Genomic DNA, 22,735 nt, shown 5'->3' on the forward strand with positions numbered 1-22,735 from the left:
TCTTGGCACCCGAGGCTAGAGCTTGGTGTGAAGTGTAGCGTGATGTAATGTGAGCAAGCGGAACCTGCAAGTGTTCGGAGGCAGGCCAAGTAAACATCCTCCTCTCCCCTCCCCCCACCTTCCCCCTGCCCTGTGCATGACCAATTCCAGAAAAGGAACATGTATTCCCAATTAATTCACTGCAGTGAAGGACGAACGGAGATAAAGGAAGAATGAGAAAGAAGTTGTAAGCCACTGTGGCTGTGACACTACTTCTTTGTTCTACTGGGGGGGGGGGTTACATGGTGTGGACCGTGCCATGGCATTTAATCCATTTCTGGGCCCCCCCCCCCAAAAAAAAAGAATCACTGAGCGATAAATTGTCGCTTTTATGTCCAAAACCGCTACCATTCAGGAAATGGAAAATAACTGATTTGATCCAATGTTGTTATTATTCTGTGAAAAGCTCCTGTTAATACGTTTAATTGATTAAATATTTATAAACTCCACAGACCGGCATCCTTATTATTATAGGTAAAAAAAAATCATATCACAACGCATTGTGAGCTTGTAGATCTGCTATTTTTGCAACTTCCGCACGACACAGTTATACGTATAAAGTATAAAATAGGGCATTGATTTAGAAAAAAAACGACAACATAAAAACAGAACATATGGCGATACAATGTTTCTGCCCAACGACGAAATGGAGGAGAGCAGTGTGTAAGCTTTGTCTGATGAGCACAGAGCTACAGTATGCTCACACTGGGGTCAAGCTGTGGGTGGTGAGTCAGTAAATACAGATTTATTCTTTGTATACTTGGAGAGAAAATAATATAATAATAAATAAAAGACCTTAAGCTGTGAAATCTTTTTTCACAGCTTCTTCTTTTTGGAAAAAAAAATCAAAAAAACATTTTTCTCAAGATTTTTCAAAAATAGCAGATCTACAAGCTCATAGCGCGGCACTCGGTGCCGCGCTATGAGCTTGTAGATCTGCTATTTTTGAATAGCCAAAGTGACACAGATGTGTTCCAGGTCTTAATGGGTTAAACTCAAGAGCTTAAACATCTTGGTGCAGACCTCTATAGACCCAATCAAAATGTATGTATAAACATACATATTTCCGGGCTGATATGTCTATGGATATCATAATATATAATGTAATATATTATATAGTGTCCAGAACATTAGCTTGTTCTAGTTTGTCAACCTGTGGTTAATTTTTATTAAAATCTAATATATGTCTAATATCCAATAACAATATTGTAAAAATAAGTGTTCTGTTCTTCCAAAAACATAAGTGGCTGAGGTGATGTGTTGTCTATACTATATCATGAGACTTATACAGAAGAAGATTAATATTGTATTGTCTTATTTTTATAAAATACAAGAAGACAACATAGTATATAATTGCCCACCGCATTTATACTGAGACCCTGCAAAGTCTTTCTGTGATTGTGGAACTTTTTAATCAACAACAAAATATTCTGTCTTGATTGAAAACTTAATGCAGCCTTTTTCTGTCATTATTTAGTAAATTCCAACTTACTTTCAGCCTTTATCAAAAACATTATATCCAAAATGATCTTTAACAGCCAGTTGTTCGGCCATAGAAGTCTTTTTGGCATTTCAAGAAAAAACTGTTCCTACCAGCAAGTCCTGTATTGTCTGTGTTTGCTTACTCTCTGTTTATAAAATGTGTTGCTTTCATACACTTTGAGACAAACCTGTTTCATAATTGGTGCAGTAAGCCAGTGGTTCTCAAACATCATGTCAAGGACCCCCAAATTGATGTGTATTTAGCCGCAGACCCCCATCTGAAATGATTTTGTGCTTGGGAACCCCATGCAAGATTCGGGTTTCTTAAAATGTTCCAAAAATATCCAAAACATATTTTAAAAATACATTTTAAAAAAGTACAACATTTTTGAAGATGAATCGGCTATTTGAAAATAGACGATGTTACGTATAGGGTAAAAGTGGTTACGCCGATTTTTATGCTATATTAACACATTTTCTGGGGACCCCCTGTAACCACCTCAAGGACCCACTTTATGAACCCCTGCAGTAAGCACACATTCGTAACTCTCTGCCAGCTATCAGTGATTGAAAACACAGCCTCTGTGTTTTTCCTTTGCTTCTCTATTTGGATCCTCCGATAGCACATCACTCCCAGTGTCTCTCGACCAATCAAGGGAGCTCTCTGAACTTGAACTTGAACTTGAACTATGTGAGGGATAATGCCTGACAATCCTACACGCCAGCATCATTGCTAAGCCACAGTGGGTCGGGCAATGCAGAGGTTACTTTGTTTACATTGATGTACATCCAGCTTGCTCTATTTCTTCTGGAAAGGTGACAAGCTGTGTTATTTTGCTTAAGTATCAAGCTATATTATCTTGTAACATTATTCAACTATCAGCTTTGTCTATACCCGCATATCTGACTAAATACCTCCGAAAAGTTAGCGACACCCCCAGCCATAATACTAGAGGGAGCGTAAACCACGATCTGGTACCACCCACCCATAAAACAAACATGGGTAAATTCTCCTTCTTACAGCACTGCCACCCAGGTGTGGAATAGCCTGACCCCATCCCTCAAAAAATGGTTTCAGGAGGCCAAAGGGGGAGGTACTACCACTTCTCCCCTAGTCAGACGACCCCCCCCCCCCCTTCCTTTGACTCTCACCCCCCCATTTTTTCCCCGACTCTGTACAAATAGTGTTTTTTCTGTATTTTATGATGATATTGAACTACTTGGTGCTACTTTATGTGTTTATGAATTAAATACCAAGGACCCCAATGGAAACAAGCCCGCAAGGACTTTTTTGGACGTACCTTTTAGACAAAGTGTTTGACTGTACTTGTGCTGTTTTTTTTACATTTCTGCCTATTAAAATATTCAATAATCAATCAATCAACTGTTTGAATGTAGATACAGTAGCAACTTTTAAAATCTAGCTTGTTTTAATTTCACAAAGTTGCCCTTAAACATACTTTGTAAAATGACATTACCGAACTTGAACTATTTTCTTTGAAAGCGTTCAAAGAAAATAGCAGATCGAGAAGCTCACAATGTGTCGCGTTGGCAACACGTTGTGAGCTTGTCGGTCTGCTATTTTCAGTGAAGATATTTCATGTAGACTGAGAACAGAAAAGTCACTAGTAATAGAGCCCTGAGACACTCTGGTCAACCAAGTATAGATGTTTTTAAAGAGGTTAAAGTGGGCCTACCGAACACGGTGCGCGCCGGGACGGATTCCTTGTTGATCCAGAAGGAGACTTGTGCCAGGATAACGGTCATGATGCAGGGGATGTAGGTCTGGATGAGGAAGAAGCCCATCTTCCTTTGCAGGTGGAAGTGTACGGTCATTATGACATATTCACCTGGCACAGAGGGAAAAACAAACAGCATTTCACACACATACTGACTCAGTTACAGTGGTGGGAAAAGTACTCAAATGTTTTACTTAAGTAAAAGTATCAATACTGCAATGTAGGAATACTCTGTTGCAAGTAAAAGGTCCGGGATTCAAAATGTACTTGAGTAGGAGTACAAAAGAATTGGTATCAAAATGTAGAAAGTACTCATTATGCATTATGTCCCATTTCACAAAGTTTTCAAATGTATACAATGCATAAACATATTTTGAAAATAGCCGATCTACAAGTTCACAATGTGTCGCATCGCGACACATTGTGAGCTTGTAGATCGGCTATTTTCAAATGACCGAAATGCATGAAGGGCTGAAGTGGTTAATGTATGTTTTGTAATAACAATCAAAATCTACAAAGTAACTAAAGTTTTAAAATAATTGTAGTGGAGTAAAAGTACAATATTTGTCTCCAAGATGTAGTGGAGTTGAAGTAAAAGTATTGACAATTGGAAATACTCCAGTAAGTACAGTACTTGAGTAAATGTACTTAGTTACTTTACACCACTGCTCAGTTACATCATAATACGCTGTGCGGGCGTGTGCGTGGTTAACCAGTGTCTTCCGCGTGACTCAACGCCTCGTTTTGCTTTGACGCAATCAAATGTTTTTGCCACCCTTTGTTTTGAATGAACATCTTTGTAGATTACATGTCAGAACGCTGTCATAACAGTCAGGTGAGTGACGAACACTTGTTTCTGCCGTGCCTGGCAGGCATGTCACACGCATCATCACATCAAACAATCCGAACGGCGACGGCTTTATCAGAACAACCATTGATCACACAAGAAATATTCAGTTTGAGCCGAAGATTATTCCGAGTGATATATTATTCTAAGAAATACAGAATATAATGAGTTCACTAGCCTCCTGCCTGGGACATCAATCTATGCATGTACAGTCGCAATATTCATCTCTTCATCCAATGTTGAAGGAGTGAACTTTACAGTATTTTGTGCAGTGTGCAAGGCTCTGCCCTTTATGATTTATTATGCATACGCGGAAGGCTGGCATCAAGTGACGACAATGCTTAGTATAGGATTAACCCATTGAGACCTGAAGCCGATTCTACATGTCTCCTAAATCTCAACAGTTTTCTGAAAAACGTTTGTTTCTATATCAGTGGTGCTCAATCTTTTTCATGTCAAGGACCCCCAAAATTATATGTATTTGGCCGCAGACCCCCATCAAAAAATGTTGTTCCAGGGACCCCCCAGAAGCAAAGATTTGAGTTAAAAATGTTCGCTTTAAAAATATATATATTCAAAGATTTGCACACATTTTCACGATTTTTCAAAAATAGCAGATCTACAAGCTCGTAGCGCGGCACTCGGTGCCGCGCTATGAGCTTGTAGATCTGCTATTTTTGAATAGCCCAAAGTGTAAAATAATGCTTTTTAGCTCAAATCTAAAAATGAGACAGTTCCAGGTCTTAATGGGTTAAACGGCATTGGGAAAATGAAAAGCAAAGCCTTGTATTATATCCATGGCATGCACGGTTTACCTTACATAAATCCAATTGCACACATCAAACGTGTGAAGGAATTGAAAGAATCGGGCTATACCCCATGCATATGCATACAGCCTGTATAGTACATTACATAAGTGAATGGTTTGTGATTAAAGCCTTAATGCTGCGTTCACACGGGCCGATACAAAGATAGAGGCTATACCACTCATTTTCAATGGAAGCCGGCGACATGAAGGTACAAAGCAACACCTGACGTTTGTACAGTAGCTTCAAAGATGTGTCATCTTTGAAGCTGTCATTTTTAGATTTGAGCTAAAAAGCATTATTTTACACTTATAGAATAATAAAATAGCAGATCTACAAGCTCATAGCGCGGCACCGAGTGCCACGATATGAGCTTGTAGATCAGCTATTTTTGAAAAATCGTGAAAATTTGTGTAAATCTTTGAATATATATTTTTTTAAAGCGAACATTTGTAACTCAAATTTATTTTTGTTTCCCCCCCCCCGCTTTTTTTCACTCTGTCCTGGCTTGTAAAAACCGGCACCGATGCCCAGCGGGAGGCAACGTCGCGGGACGGTGTCGGGGCACCGCGGGGGGGAACCATAGAATCCGCCTCGGTCGGGTAGGAGCGGTGTGACGCGGGCCCCCTCTGCTCCCCTGGTTGTCCGAAAGGAGCCCAGGAGCCCTGGGCTTCTCCCCCCCCCCCCCCCCCCCTCCTTTGAAATTCTCTCCCGAACCAACTTTTGGTTGGCAGCTGCAAAGACACATGCTACCATTCTTTTTCAATGGTCGCCAGGCAGCGACATGAATGTACAAAGATACATCCAACATTTGTAGCCGCTACAAAAGCTACAACAGCTACAAAGCTACAAATAAGTGTCGACTTCAGATTCAAAGATACAAATATGCTTGTAGCTTTCTATCTTTGTATCATTTGTATCTGCATTGTGAATGCCGCAAAATTCTGCGTTCACACGGGCAGACACAAAGACACGCGCTACCGTACCGTTCATATTTCAATGGAAGCCAAACGTGAAGATGCAAAGCAACATCCGACGTCTGTAGCTTCTACGAAAAGCTACAAAGCTACAAATTGAAGTTGAGCTGGGTTCAACTTTCTGATACAAAGATACAAAACTACAACTGTAGCTCCGACGCACGCTTGATGACGTCAACGATCGTGTTGAGCAACACAGATACAGTACAAAGCGACAGAGCGATAAATATGCTGTGTATCGTTCTGTATCTGCCCGTGTGAACGCAACATAAGGACTGTGAAAGACCGGCTGCCAAACTTTGTTCACCGATTCCTAAGGGTGTGCCGATATATCGTCCCGCGATATATCGCGATACGTTTTCGTGACGATATGTATCGTTTTGGGGGAAAAAAATATTGTTTTGATTTTTTATTTTTTTTTACAATCATAATAATCAGGCATGCAAACAGCCCCGAGGTGAAAAGGGTGACAACATGTTGTTGTTTTTTCGGGTCAGGTGTCACACTATTGCCCTATTTTGATTCAAAACGGCTATTGTATCTGAAAAGCTACAAGTTTGCATGTCTGAATAATGCAAAAACAGAATTATTTGTTTGCATTTTCTTTTTTTCTCCCCCATATATTTTCATAATAAAAAAAAGTGCGTATCGTATCGAAATCGTATCGAAGTTGTGAGCCCAATATCGTATCGTATCGTTTCGTGAAATTAGTGTATCGGCACACCCCTACCGATTCCTGATCAGAAGCACACAGCTGGAGAGTGTTTAGGACTCTAGAGTGTTTAGCAATGCTACAGTTTCTCAAGCATTTTCATGGCAAGGACCCCCAAATTGGTATATATCTACGTAATTGGCCATGAACCCATCTGAAAGCAATTTTGCGCCAGGTACTCGCTCCCATGAGAGAAGATTTGTGAGGTTAAACATTTTCACAATAATTCACAAACTTTTCACAATGTTTCGACATTTTCCTAAATCTTTTGAAAATAGCAGATTTATAAGCTCACGTGTCGCAATGCAATGCGTGTAGATATGATTTTTTCTAAAGCTATTTTTAACTCATTTAGCCGGCTGGTTCTCAAAGACCCACCTGTGTTGGATTTCAGCCTCTCGGTTGACACCGTTTGACCGATGAGGTCGTACTGGAGCAGACTGGAGGATTCCTCGGGCACCTCCACTGAAGACAGGGGGCCTTTCTTCCATGTATACACAATCTCACTCATGGGATAAGCATCTGGAGAGGACAGCCACGGGATGAGCACAGCACAGAGAAAGAGCACAGAGATTTGTTCCAAAAAACGTGACATGTGCTCCTGTGAAATGATGGATTGCCCACATTTACCGACGATCAAATTGGGCTAGTTTTTTAAAGCATAGTAGGCCACAGGAACCGCTGAAATGCACAACATGATTGCATCACTAGAGTGAAGTTCCATTATGTTATTTATAGTATATATATATATATATATATATATATATATATATATATATATATATATATAGTGTTATTAAGTCAGACAGTAATTACCCAAAAGTGACAGCATCTGGGCTCGATAAAGCATATAAATATATAAATGATATGAAAGATAATTGAAAACCTACAGCTCCCAAACTTCAGCGGGCAGGCATGGCCATCCATCGGAAAGTTCATAAGTCGCATAGGACACTCTGCATTTATCGTTAGTCTGCAGGAGAGAAAAAAGAGGAAGAAAATATGTATTTATTTATTTGTTTGTTTGTTTGTTTGATTGTGGTTCTCAAAAAGTTTTTAGCCAGGGCCCCCTATTTAACATCCAGGTTACTTACCACCACCCATACCCAACAAAAGGTTTCAGATCTGAAAAAGATTATGTTTTGCTTTTATAATTTTAATTCCCCACTACCGTCGATATTTATATCTCAATGAATGCCAAATAACTATCGAATAGAAACAGTTAGAGAGGAAATCGAATGCCATAGCTGCTCTCATCAAGTAATACAAACATGAAAGAAATAACCGATAAGGAAGAAAATACATTCAAATGTAAAAGAATAAAAACAATCAAAATAATATATATATCTTTATATCTTTATAGTGTGCCCTTTATATCGCGCATGGTGAAATATTGTAGTGTGTGATCCCCTGTCGCCGATCAATCATGCAGTCTGGAAACCACAAAGACTTCCGATTTCAAATGAAAGACATATATACTGTAGTGTGTGAACTGCACAGCAATCTGATGACTATCTGACGACTTTGTAGTCTAATAGACATCATTTGCATTCATTTAAACTTCTGTTTGTGTCATGTTTACATCCACACCGAACACGAATATTATGTGGCAAGCGTCAGAATTTATTTTCAAAACTCTATAAGTCTAATTTTCACAGCGAATACAAGCATCAACCTGTATGAATGAGGCAATACCAAATTCATAGTTTGATGTGAAATATTCAACAAAGCATTTTCAGATTGTTAAGTTGTCACGCTCCCGCTGTGTAAGGAATCGGGATCTTTAGAAGTATAATTGTACCATTACCAAGCAAGAAGCATTCTTATTAATGGTCCCACCATAAAATGCAGAAGAGCATTATGAACTGCACTCAAGTGAGCTGTGGTTTGTGAATCCATGTCTAGCCAGTCACAATTGGGATTGCTTTTCAGGGTACCCAGCTGTTCTCACGTAACATATCATTATCAAGGGGTTGTGGTCCAATAGTTAATGGACCACAATGGAAACAACCCTTTGGCTTTTTTTCCTGATTATCCATTTGCCTTTTATTTTTACATAATGCTGTACTTTTAAACTGTCAATAAAAAGAATAATAATAAAAAGGTTTCACCCTCAAGGTTATTATGCAGTTTTGTCATTTATACACAAACCTGCCGAATCCATTACGTTTGTCAAAAAAAAGATTACAAAAAAAGTGTGGGCCAGTTGCTGAATAATAAAAACACATTTCCATAATGTTTTCTGTAGCCTGAAACAATATGCTTTTGTTACAGGGAAGACATAAACCTACCGAATTATGAGACTCTGATGGTGCAGTCAAGATGATATAATAAGGACTGATACTTCCTCTAAGAACAGGACAAGAGCTGTAGTGATGGTGTTTGAGAATGTTCACCTGAACTACTGTTTCCAGGGACAACAGAACTAGCTATACCTACGTTAGTCAATAACACTTCTGGGAAATGCACCTCAAATTTGAACTTGCAATTTCCCAGTAAAAAGTCTAATGTGAGAACACGATTGGGTATCCAGAAAAGAATCCATCGCATTTGTCGACAAGCTATCAAAAGTAGTGGGGATAATTAATCAAGACTGAAAAAGGTCACCCAAATCAGGCTCCCAGGTACACATCTACCATGATTACACCAATAGACGTGCAGCTAAATACCAACAGCCACATGGATTCACAAAATACGCCTCATTTGACTGCAGTTTTAACCCATTAAGACCGGGAACGCATCTGTGTCATTTTAGATTTCTTTGGCTATTCAAAAATAGCAGATCTACAAGCTCATAGCGCGGCACTCGGCGAGCTTGTAGATCTGCTATTTTTGAAAAAGAATCGTGAAAATGTGTGCACATCTTTCAATATATTTGTATACCGAAAAATAAACTCAAATCTTTGCTTCTAGGGGTCCCTGGAACAAAATATGTTGAGTTGGGGGTCCGCGGCCAAATCCATATAATTGTGTGGGTCCTTGACATGAAAAAGTTTGAGAACCACTGATAGCAACATAGTTTTTTTTCAAAAGGACTTAGAAGACAGTAGAATTGGCCTCAGGCCTTAATGAGTTATGGAAGTCTAATGATGATATGATGAAAATAATGATGATAATAATAATAAACACAAATGCCCCCCCAAGAGCAACTCAGCTCCCCCTTTCATAAATGTTGCTTCTAGCGCCTGCCCCAACATTCTCTGAACACCCCCTGCGGTGTGGTACCACCCCTGTTGAAAAACACTAATCTAAAGCAGTGGTTCTCTCACTTTTTCATGTCAAGGACCCCCACAATTATATGTATTTGGCCGCGGACCCCCAAACTCAAAATATTTTCTTCCAGGGACCCCCAGAAGCACAGACTGACAAAAATATTGCCTTTTAAAAAAAAAATATATATATTCAAAGATGAATTTAAAATGTATTAAAATTGAGATATACAAGCTCATAGCGCGGCACTCTGTGCTGCACTATGAGCTTGTATAGTTTACAATAATAATTGTAAAGTTTACAATAATGGTTAAAGTGGTTAAAATGATTGTGACTCTATATTAACTTATCTAGCTGGGGACCCCCTGGTACCCCACCAAGGACCCCTGGGGGTCCCCGGACCCCACTTTGAGAACCAATGATCTACAGTATGCACAGAGAGAGTCATCCGTACAGCCCATGTGCATTGTCCAATGCACATGGGCTCATGCTGTAATGTCAATGTCAAGAATGGAATTATAGACCATTTTAACGGATGTGTCATAGCAGGATAAACAAAACTGCAGTAATGGTCAAAATAGATAATGGTCTATTTGATGTAGGTGTGCCAGTAGTATTGTTGACGGTTCATCACAAGCATCCCTATGTTGTCATTATTTTGTGAATGGCATCTTGTCACACATTTTCATTAATGTATTTAAAAAGATTTGCAGAAATAGTAAAAAAAATATATATATATATTTTTGCTATTTTATAGTATATTAATAGGACGTATGTGGTTAACATTCAGTATGTTTTAGAAAAGCTCATAATTACATTTAAAAAAAACGTTTATCTATTCTAAATCACCTGTTCTCACTACAGCCATAATCTCCCCTGAAAAGAGAAGGCATTTTTTTTGCTTTCAAACGGAGGCCGCCTCACTCTCTTGGCACAACGATCTCCCTCGGTATTTAAAAAAAAACTGCCGCATATTCTCAGATGCTGCGTTTGGGTTTGATTCGTTTCCCGGGTACTGTGTGTGTGTGTTCTATTCTGGTCCTTGGCTTTGGGGGGGAGGGGAGGGTCCAGTATCATACTACCGTACCTCATGGTGTAGAGGATAGTTCCGTTCTGCATGATGCGGAACAGCTTGTTCGGGGTGGTCATGTTGTGCGAGATGGACCTCTTGCCATTGCGGAAAAAGGTGTCCGGCGTCCAGATCTTGCTGACCATCAGGTTGTTGAGCCGCAGGATCTCGATGGGACCCTCGAATTTCAGCCGCTCGTCGATCCACGTCTGACGGAAGAACACGTCCATGGTGTACTCCTTGGAGAGAGAGAGAGAGAGAGAGAGGACAGATGACACTGAGTCTGTGTGTGGATTCAGTGCAACCACACAGTGAGATCCTGAGGGTTCATTTAACTGAGTGGAAAAATAGACGTGTGCAGGTGCACGTTTACGCTGGACGTGTGAGGGTCAATTTTTTCCCCTCACAGGTTAGTTAACCCGTTAACCCATTAAGAAACCCTGAGGCGATTCTTAAAAAATGTTTTCTAAATCCTAACAGTTTTTGGAAAAAAATCTAAAAAAATATATTTTCACAATTTTTCAAAAATAGCAGATCTACAAGCTCATAGCGCGGCACTCGGTGCCGCGCTATGAGCTTGTATATCTGCTATTTTTGAATAGCCAAAGAAATCTAAAATGACACAGATGCTTCTCCCGGTCTTAAAGGGTTAAGACCGGGAACGCATACTGTGTCGTTTTAGATTTTTTTTTTGCTATAACCATTATATATTCAAAAATAGCAGATATACAAGCTTGTAGCGCGGCAAGATCTGCTATTTTTTGAAAAATCTTGAACATTTGTGCAAATCTTTGAATATATATATTTTTAAAGACATTTTTTAACTCAAATCTTTGCTTCTGGGGGATTCTACAAATGTCTTCTAAATACTAAAAATTCAGTCCGCGGACCTCCCATCTCACACATTTTCACGATTAAAAAAAAGAAATGTGCAGATCTACAAGTTCATAGCGCGGCACTCGGTGCATGAGTCTGAGATGGAGTGCATGAGATGGAGTGCATGAGATGGAGTGCATGATGAGTCTGTGGGTTCATTTCAACTACAGGGGTGAGCTTTTGGTCGCGCTGATATGTGATTCGGTACCATTACCACTACAACTATGACTACTACTACTACTACTGCTGCTGCTGCTGCTGCTGCTGCTACCACAACAAATACTGTTATATAGTGTTAAGAGTATCAGTGCAACATCTCACCCTCCGATTTTCACATTCGTATAAACTTACCATGTCTTAAAGCCAGAGTTATGTTCAAGAATTGAAGTCACGGAATTCATGGCTAATCAGATTCCCTTGCAGTGCGCCGCATTGATTGCCATAGTCATATCTATCTACTACTGGCTCCTTGATTCTAAATATAGTATTCATGCATGATGTCATCTTTTCAGAGTCACCCGAGGGTGATGCTTGTATACTACATGTATTGAATTTGACAGTAGAGTATATTCACACCAATACACCAGTGGTGGAAGGTAACTAAGTACATGTACTCAAGTACTGTACTTGAGTAAAATGTTGAGGTACTTTTACTTCACTAGAGTATTTCCAATTTGCAATACTTCTACTCTATACGTCTCAGAGGCAAATATTGCACTTTTACTCCACTACAATTATTTGAAAACTTTAGTTACTAGTTACTTTGTAGATTTTGAGCTTTGCGACGGGTTGTGAGCTTGTAGATCGGCTATTTCGGCTACAAAGGATACATTTTGTACATTTGAAAACTTGTGACATGGGACCTTCTGCATGAGGAGCACTTTCACTTTTGGTACGTTAAGAACATTTTGATACCAATACTTATGTACTTTTACTCAAGTACATTTTGAATTCCGGACATTTACTTGTAACAGAGTATTCCTACGTTGCAGTATTGGTACTTTTACTTAAGTAAAACATTTTGGTACTTTTTCCACCACTGCAATCCACACCCAACGCGTTGAGGTTAAGATTATCGTCTCAATCAGAGCAGAAAAAAGACAAAGAAAAGAAAGGTTATACGCCCAGCAATCAAGTAATAGAGTACAAAACTAAAAACCTTCCGTTCATGTATCCATTCATCACTCTGAGAGTTTACAAACGTAACCAAATGGACCCCACCCCAAGGCCCACGTGCACACCCTCAGAGCAAAGACCTGGAACGCATCTGTGTCACTATATGTCTTTGGCTATTCAAAAATAGCAGATCTACAAGCTCATAGCGCGGCACCGAGTGCCGCGCTACGAGCTTGTAGATCTGCTATTTTTGAAAAATCGTGAAAAGATATTTTTTATATTTTTTTTCAAAAAACTGTTAGGATTTTGTTTTTTTTAAAGAATCGCCTCAGGTCGTATAGGGTTAAATTGGCACTGTGTGCACATAACAAAGTACAGCACGAGGAGGAAGTACGCGGTTGTGGTTCAATCCCCGATGCTTTTTTAGATCAAATGGAAGGCTTTAGTGCCTCGAAGAGCCCTACGCACCACCGCTCGCCTATAGGGTTGGCCCACCAGTATATCACATGGTGATATGGCAAGTAGGCTTTAGGTGCTGTAAAAAAAAGAAGAAAAAAAATCATTATAGTGTGTTAGGGAAATGATAAAGCGCTCGGCCTATCCGGGGACAGAGAGAAAAGCCCATGCCTCTCTCTCTCTCTCTCTCTCTCTCTCTCTCTCTCTCTCTCTCGGATGGGGGAGATTGTCAACCAGATTAAAATCCTAAGCTCCACTAATGACAGCCTGCCCAAATGCTGTAATAATGAAGAGCTGCTGCAACTTGAAGGTATAGTGTAACAGAGGGAGAGCTGTGGTGCATGTCCAGCTGCACACAGACCTTGTACCCTATAGAGACTGACAATAACATGCAATAACATGTCTCTTGAGACAAGTGGGGGGAATTATTATATACAGTACCGGCGTGTGCATATATTACGCCAGCGCTATGCAAAGTTAAGCTGTTGCTTGGTATACGTACCATCTCGACATCTGAAACCGGTCCAAAGCTGGTGACAAAGATGTCGGTTTTGACCTCTGTAACTGGACCTATGCAAAATGATAAGGTTGATACAGATTAGGATAAACAAACCTTAACAAAATGTTTTTGAAAAAAAGGAAAAATAGAGAAATAGGTCATGAAAAGATGATATTAAAACTAAAACGATGTTACTTTGAATTTATATGAAAATCTAAATGAAAGCAAATAAGCATGAGGTCGATTCTGAAGAGACCAAACCATCACTCCCTGGACTGTTAAAGTAAAAGATCCCCTAAATTGCTTAGAACTGTGGTTCTCAACCAGTGCTCCGGGGACCACCAGTGGTCCTTGAGGGGGTTCCAGGCGGTCCCCAGCTAAATGATGGAGAGTTGGTAACCAAATTGACCCTTTGAGATCTGCAACTCTTGAGAGTGTAAAATGAGTTAAATGATTGTTAAACATCTGCAGCATTACTTGATTAAAGAATTGTTCCTTCTGATCAACGTTTGCCTGTCATCTCTCCTATTGGTACCAACATCAATACAGCATGGATGGAATTGTGGACAAAATCTTATCCAACGACAATATAATATTCTAAGTCTTGGGTCTGAGAGTCTAAATCTCATCAAACGGGGAATCCGTGTAATTGCCCAGAAACAATCAAAGGTAAATCAATTGCCCAATAAATAATGGACCTTGATGTGAAAACTGATATAAATTAAGTAACCGGTTTCCCCAAAAGCACTCAACGAAGACGGGACACTTGCGAGACAAAGAGTCACATTCACATCCATGCGGAGTGAAAACTTTGCGCACTTCAGAAAAAAATCATTGCATGATTAATGATAAAGTTATCAACGCAATTGAAGTTATAAACGACTTGTTAAAACATACGGATTATTATTATTATTATTATTTTTTTTTTTTTTTTTACCATACCTCCAAATCCAGGTCGCAGTCTGTTGTCATAGCCATCCAATAATCGATCCAATATGCGCGTTATGTTGTCCAGGTAGATAGCTGCTCTCTCAGGCGACTGATTCCCCCAAACGCTGCTCACACTGCGATCAAAGTACATGATTCACATCGTTAAGGCTCATTGACACAGTTAAAACGTGTCGTTTTGGATGTTTCTTAATGTTGCGTCCGTCAACAAACAGCGTTTAGTTGCCGTGCGTAAAAGTCGGACAACAACAGGAGATCCCAATGGAAACGAGCCATATAGTGCTTTCTTGGGTTTTAATCCTTTTTAGCAGACCTTGTATAGAACTGTACTTTCTGTGCTTTTTTTGTGTGCAAACTGTTAATAAAGTATTCAATCAATCATTCAATCAATCAACCAATCAATCAATCAACACACAAAAACAAATAGTTTGGCTACTCTCCAGGACAGGAATATTATTTCTGTCCTGACCTGGTGAGTTGCCAAACTATTTAGTAAATATAAGAAAAAATAATATAATAAACCATTTGTTTGGCTGCTCACCAGGGCCAGGAATAAGCAGTAAATACAATTTAAATAATAAAATAAAACAAATAGTTTTGGCTACTCACCAGGACAGGAATAATAAGCAGGTGAAAACGAAAGCCATGCCTCGCAAGCACCCCACAACTAAGAACCCCTGGTCAACTTTTACAATCAGCATCATAGTCCATGATCATGTGAATGAATGCAAGCTTTTTTTACTCTATAGTTGTATGAACCGCGCCAGGTTTATTGTTGCGCCATACAGTCCAGCACGGCTTGACTTCCCCTCGCTAGTGTGGTGTTGCCAGATTTTGCGAGACAAATAAGCAACCGGGTCTATGAAAACAAGCCCAAAAGAAAGTGGCTGTTATAGGCCACATGAGCACTTTAAACCTATATGTATAATGCATCAGATATTTGAAAATAGACGATCTACAAGCTCACAACGCATCGCGATGCAACGCTTTGTGAGCTTGTAGATCTGCTATTTTTGAAATAAAATGGTGAAAAAATTGACATATATATTTTTTTACATTTCAAAAACACAAATCTGGTACGGGGTCACCTGGCACAAATTATTTTCAGATGGGGGTCCGTCGACAAAACACATTAATTTGGGTGTCGTTGACATGAAAAAAAAATGCTTGATTACCACTACCATTACAAAACAAGCCCAACATAAGCAACCACTTTAGAAACAAGCCCAAATAAGCAACTCCACTTTAGAAACAAGCCCAGATAAGCAACCCCACTTTAGAAACAAGCCCAAATAAGCAACTTCACTTTAGAAGCAAGCCCAAAAAACGCAACCCGCAACAACTACCAATATTTACAAGTGACTACACAGGAAATACAAGCCCAAAGTCGCTTATAATGAGCGGACATGGCAATCCTGCTCTCTAGTGCGGTTGCGCCCGACTCAGCCTGAATAGCTCAGCTGAGAGTAAAGGGGGAAAAAAGAAAGAGAGAGAAAACTAAAACGAAAGTGTTTTAAGAGGACATTGTATTGAACAATGAAGGTATGAGTTATACCTGTGTGCCTGCTGGATTCCTTTTGTCAAAAGAGACCATTTTATAAATTTAGAACAGGTTACTGCTGGATCAAAAATAGATACCATTCACTAGAGATGGATTCTATTTCTATTTGGCTAACGGGCGAGCAGAGAAAAGACAGGGCGAGAGAGAGAGAGAGAGAGAGAGAGAGAGAGAGAGAGAGAGAGAGAGAAGCTTTAGTGGGCTTATAGAAGCAATATTGACTAGGCTGCCTACCTGCTGTATGGTTTTTAACCCCGTGACCTTAGACATCATTTCAACAGATTCAATTACTTCATATTGACAATCATATTCAATCAAATGTGCAATGCCACGACATTTGTTATCTTAAGTCGGTTGTTTTCGGCAATAGTAGGCCTATAGATTAATGGCAAATTTCATAAGAATCGTTCACTTTGTGATGCAAGCATGATATTTGGCACACATACTCTGTAAGGGCCACTCTTATGGAAGAAAGCGCTGACCAATAAAAAATCCAAGATGGCAACCGTTTTTTTCAAGATGGCCACCACCTTAGCGGAGCAAATAGTGATATAATCTTTCAGGTTGTGATACAAGGATGACATTTGGCACACATACTCTGTAAGGGCCACTCTTATGGCCTCTCAAAATCCAAGATGAAAGTAGAACAAAGATCAAAGTAGCTTCTATACCACCACCACCTTCATCCAGCCTTGCTGGGTCCAGGATCATTGGCATTTGATTGATCTCATGAAAGAGTGGAACATTGGTGGCAAGCATATCATGTTGAGGAGCATGATGGGTTGGAGGTGATACCGGGGCATATTATTTTTGTGAAAAAAAGACAACTTTTCTTCCAATCAGTTTGCCTGTTGACTAACATTAGATTTGCGTTTGCCCTTTTTTGGCGGGTTGATTTCCGATTTAAGGCCAAGGGGCAATCCTTTTTCCAACTTAATCAAAGTGATACTGCACATTCAGGTATGGGATACAACTAGTTTGGGTGACTTACACCTAGTTCGATCATTTGTCGAGTGCCTTTTAAGAACGGTGTGATCTGTACACCTTCCGGGTAAGTATACGTATATAAGTCATGAATAGCCCGCTTACCCTTGGCTAAGTTGGCTTGGCTCTCCCGCGCTGGCACACCCTGTCAATTCAGGCACGGCTATACATCTATCTACTAACTACTACTAGCTAATTGATCGGGGCTGTTAGACAGCATTAAAGAGCTAGTGCCATGTTTTTGCACTTTTTCAGTTTTTCATGTGTCTATGAGGTTGATAGAACTTCATTAAGGCCCCCGCTGGTGGTTTTATGGTGTTTCATGTCTTCTCTGACTATTTGGAGTTTTTTCCTGGAGGCTGAAATCTTGAGGGTCAAACGTGCCAATAGAGAAACAGCCCTTTAGTGACATCACAGAGCCCCCAAAAAACATACCCTCCCCCTCATTATCATAACACAACAGGTGTGGGCATGAGGAGGAGGAGGGACTAGGACAGGTGGGTGGTGCTAAGGTGGTGGAGGAGGTGCTAAGGTGAGAACCAGGCATACTTAATGAACTGGAGGCGTGTCCACATAAACATTTTTTTTAACTATTTCTGTGCACTTTTTCTTTTTGAAAAAAATCCTTACATAATAATAATACCTTATGATCAGGTTTTAGGGTTGAAAAATATCATGGCACTCCATCTTTAAGTGACAGTGATTACCATTTACATCCATGATAAGCTACAGTATACTATTACTACAGTATTTGTAAAACTAGATCAGCTGACACTGAACCCCATGCTGAGTTACACAGCAGTGATGTCACCATTGTGCCCTGGTTGTGCAATGACATTCACTCTATTATAATAAGCCATCTATTCTCAGCTTTTCAAATAGGTTCATGTCCGGTCTCCTGTTAAGATATGAGGTAACAGGCCCAATGTTGTATTTTAAGTTGTATTTATGTAATCTGCCATCTTGAGTGTTTTAATTTGTTAGTCGTTTGATCATTGTTTGTGACGATTTGCCGAGTTGTTGTGCCAAATTTCATGCTTGCATCACAAAGTGAATGATTATGTCGTTAATCTGCTTCACTACAAGAGAGACCGTTGTACTACGAATTATAAATTGATAAACTAAAGCACACCAAGGAGGCGATTCAGTGAATGGCTGAAGGAATGGAGTGGGAGGTAGACAGATGCTCACCCACGGCCTTCTGTACCGTACAACAAGTGAGAAGGGAGGCTGTCTACTTCTGAAGCTGCACAGTCCAACCGAAGAATCATTTTCACATTTCTCTTCAGAAAGGCGTGTAGCCATGATTCGAATAAAATCTGTCAAAAACACCTGTGTTTTTAGGAAAGTTATCAACCTGACAACACAATGAATTTTAACTTTTGTCAACAGATGTGACATAGGCTCTTGGCTGGGTCTAAAGGGAGAAGCCAGATGTAAATTTCACTGAGTGATGAAGTTACTATTGGTCAGCCGGTTGGCCCGTAACGGATTAGCCAATCTTCCCTCCAGACTATGGGCTAGTCTATCTCATAGTTTAGGCACACAGCCACATTAGCCAATAACAGATCAAATGTCCTTCCAGGCTATAAGGAAAAAACACAAACACAAACACACACACACACACACACACACACACACACACACACACACACACACACACACACACACACACACACACACACACACACACACACACACACACACACACACACACACACACACACACACACACACACTAAAGTCTCCTCAGATGGTGTGTGCGGTCCAATGCTAAATAGGTCAGAAGACTTCATTTCTGTGCAATTCTTACAATTGCCACATTATCTATAATTCATGCAAGGAAAAGAAATATAGGGTATTCTTCTGACAGCATTAAAATGTAGATTATGCAACGTATAGGCTAATCCTTCATCTCTTTGCTCAACGCAAACGTAAGTTATATAATGATCTGGGAATATGATCTAAATCATATGCAAACCTGCAGCCACAAATAACAACCTCAGTATCAATAGCTAGCATGCACATGGTATGACAAGATTAGAGAGTGGTAGGTATTGCAATGTATCAGATTTGTCTGTTTTCAACATAGTTTGGATGTGTATCTTCACTGTCAATGGAACACATTTCCAAAACAAGCTACATCATATACCCATCTGCATTTTCAAATGAACAAGAGAACATTAGTCAGTGCAGTGAATTTACATGCATAACTGGATTTGTTTTTCAATCCATAACTGCAGTACAAAGTTCTGTGCCTTGCTCAAGTGCACTTCCACAGTGAGGGTAGGCATTGCAGGTGTGCTGCCAGCCTTTAGGCATGACTAGAGAGAGCCAACAACCTTTCCTATTCATTAGGAATACTATAGTAGTAGTTGTAGTAGTAGCATAGTAAAAACAGTGGGGGGGGGGAAAGTAATTTACACAATTTTGTATAATTTGATTTGCAATTTCTGTGTCAATTTGCATGTGGAATCAACCGAGTATTATGTCCATTGCCCCCTTCCCCTATGATGAGCTGGTGTTTTGATCTCAATGGCAGTGACCTATCTGACCATTCACATGGCACTGACTGGCCTTTGGCGGGTGTCTGACCTGATTCATTTAACTGCCATTAGCCGGGGTTCAGGAAGCAGACATCCCATCGCTACAGTGGTGGGTAATGACTGCCAAACAAAAGGCATTTTTCATTTTGTCTTTACGAGGCGTTTCGTCCATTACGAATGGCTGTTCCTGCATGCATCCATTCACACAGTCAGTATAATGGAGAGAGTGGTCTTGAACTAGACATCATTATGGTCAGGCTGGATAGCCGTGGCCCCAGTCCATGTCTGTGGTTGGCCAACTGAAAGCACGATTCCTGCCTGCCTGCCTTCTATGTGTGTGTGTGTGTGTGTGTGTGTGTGTGTGTGTGTGTGTGTGTGTGTGTGTGTGTGTGTGTGTGTGTGTGTGTGTGTGTGTGTGTGTGTGTGTGTGTGCGCGCGCGCGCGCGCGCGCGTTTGTGCGCGTGCAGGCCTGCCTGTCTGCATTCCCATCTCAGGTCTCTAGTCTTTTTGTTCTGTGTGAAAGATATGTAGGTTGGCAGAATGGCCATTTGGATGACAAACAAACCGAACAGTTGAGTGCTGGCAGGATGAATAGTTGCAGGATGAATAGCTCCAGAATGGCCAATAAACTAATGGCTAATTTACATAAATGCTACTTTGAAAGTTCTGGATAAGCATATCCGCTAAATGCCTAAATTGTAATTAAGATGGTCATATTACACACACAAAAGTTGAATAAAATGTTTTTTATTTAACTAAATGTAGTACCCTGCAAAATGTGTACACATTTGTGTACACTGTATAATGTTGTTTACATTTTGAGAACCCTGCTACAGATGTGTTTACATTTTATTTCTAATTATTTTCAATCTATACTGCTGCTGTTCATGGAAGAAATGTTATTGGGGGATAGAGACACACGGGCGGAAACGGAAGGCCTACAAATTCACGCCCACTTTTGAGATAGCGCCGCTACTCGAGGTCCGTTAGAACGACGAACTGCAGCTCTCAATGCATTCCCTATGAGAGGATATGAGAATTAGCCTACTTTTAAAATTATCCTGCATTAACTGGAGACGATATTGATTTAAATAAAAACATGTTTCCAAATGTATGGAGTGTCTTTGTAAACATATCTTCTTGTTTTCTTAATAGTTGATTTGTTTCACATTTAATTTGCCACTTTAACGAGTTACCCATAATGTTAACACAGCAGAGGTAGACGGCAGACAGACAAGTTGTCGCATTTCAGTGACATCACTGTCTTTACGAGCTCCGAGCGCCGACCAGTGGTGTACCCACACTGTAGAGGCAGGACAGGCGGTCGCCTGCCCAACTAAGATCTCGCCTCCCCTAAAAAAAAACAAATAACCCGAAAATGTGTCATTGCGTGCTTAATGTCCTCAAAGTCACGCACCCAACAAGCTTTGAACTGAGCAGATTGGACCTTCTGTTCCAGAGATAATGACCAAAACATATTGAAAACGTCCACTTTCACCAGTTTTCTGGGTATTGAAAACCTCAAGGGATGCGTCCGTGACGTATATACCATGCGACCACTTAAAGTCTAGATCTCCGATGCTAGCGGTTTTGACATACTGATGGAGTATATTATAGTATATTGTGGGTAGTATATCGAGATGACAGATATGGGACATTAAAAAGGACAAATCAAACAAATGGGACACTTTATTAGAACACCAAAAAAGTCGCTACAGCCTCAGTAGTTAACCAATGAAATGACGGTATTTTACAATGCCTCTCATAAAGATTGCATTGAGAGCTGCAGTTCATCTTTCTAACGGACCCCGAGTAGCAGCGCTGTCTCAAAAGTGGGCGTGAATTTGTAGGCCTTCCGTTTCCGCCCGTGTGTCTCTATGGAGGTGTCAATCAACCTGAGCCAACCTACTGTCTGAGAGAGAGAGGGGGGGTGGGACTTAAAAGCAGAAAGAAGGAAGTCACTGTGGTGTTTTTCAGTGGGAAAAAAAACGAGTGGACAAAAAGGGACATTAAGTGTTAAAATACATTCGGATTTTGGTCAAATCCAATTGCATTTCAGTTAAGAGCTACAGGGTTTGCATCAGTGTGGTTTTGTACCAGTTTAGCCTGTAAGGAAAAACGGGAGAGTGTGTGTTACAGTCAGATGTCTAGCATCACCAGTTGCTGACAGTGTAACCTAGCTAATGCTAAGCTAAAGCATAAATAAACACAAGTTGAGCTGTCCACTAACACTTGTGACTGCAGGAGGAGAAGACAGTGTGTGGGTTTCTTTTTGCACCAAGTTTTGAGTGAGTATGAATACTACAGTATGTGAGAATTGATTAAAAAAAAGACATTGTTGTAAAGGATAGAAAGTAATTAGTGTGTGGGTTTTCCTTTTGGATATAGTGTGCTTCAGGACATTGCTGCACCAGCTGTAGCAATAGAGGTGCTCAGAGCTTGCCACTGCATACTGAGGGTCCACGTGCACACAGAGTGGTGCACTTGGGTCTGCCTACAGCACAGCCACTACTCACCTGGAACTAAGAGTGTGGACACTGCAGCTCCTGTACTGGGTTTCTAAGGAACTGTGAGTACAGACCATAGTCTACCTAACTGTGAGGATTCTTCCTATGAGCTCCAACAGCGCGCCAACGATACTGGTACCATAAACTGAGTCAAACAAACCCCGGGGTATTTTCTTTATTTGGTTTGGGGAATTATTGTATTTTATTTAGTTTTATTCTATCAGGGTCAGAAGGATTTTGAGGCAGGGTCAGTTCACCTGTTGTGAAATAAATACCATTCTCTTTGTTATAAAATGCAATTCTTGTGTTGGGTGATTCATGAGTAATGTGAGTTTTCTGGTAAATGTATAAAATAATAGTATAG

General features: G+C 40.2%; 1 protein-coding gene across 1 annotated transcript in view; it reads right to left on the bottom strand.

Moving 5' to 3' along the window:
• Positions 1-15,423, bottom strand: part of gabra6b (gamma-aminobutyric acid type A receptor subunit alpha6b) — a gene marked incomplete at both ends in the record, with an annotated part of 51,823 nt that extends 36,400 nt beyond the window's left edge. The window contains 7 exons of the mRNA XM_084073200.1: positions 3,219-3,371; positions 6,981-7,124; positions 7,493-7,575; positions 10,900-11,120; positions 13,832-13,899; positions 14,771-14,892; positions 15,386-15,423. Coding sequence (XP_083929326.1) covers positions 3,219-3,371; positions 6,981-7,124; positions 7,493-7,575; positions 10,900-11,120; positions 13,832-13,899; positions 14,771-14,892; positions 15,386-15,423 — 829 coding nt within the window. The remainder of the gene's footprint in view (positions 1-3,218; positions 3,372-6,980; positions 7,125-7,492; positions 7,576-10,899; positions 11,121-13,831; positions 13,900-14,770; positions 14,893-15,385) is intronic.
• Positions 15,424-22,735: the final 7,312 nt, after the last annotated feature.

The sequence above is a fragment of the Gymnoscopelus microlampas genome (assembly GCF_963454915.1).
Source record: "Gymnoscopelus microlampas genome assembly, chromosome: 12".
Taxonomy (NCBI): domain Eukaryota; kingdom Metazoa; phylum Chordata; class Actinopteri; order Myctophiformes; family Myctophidae; genus Gymnoscopelus; species Gymnoscopelus microlampas.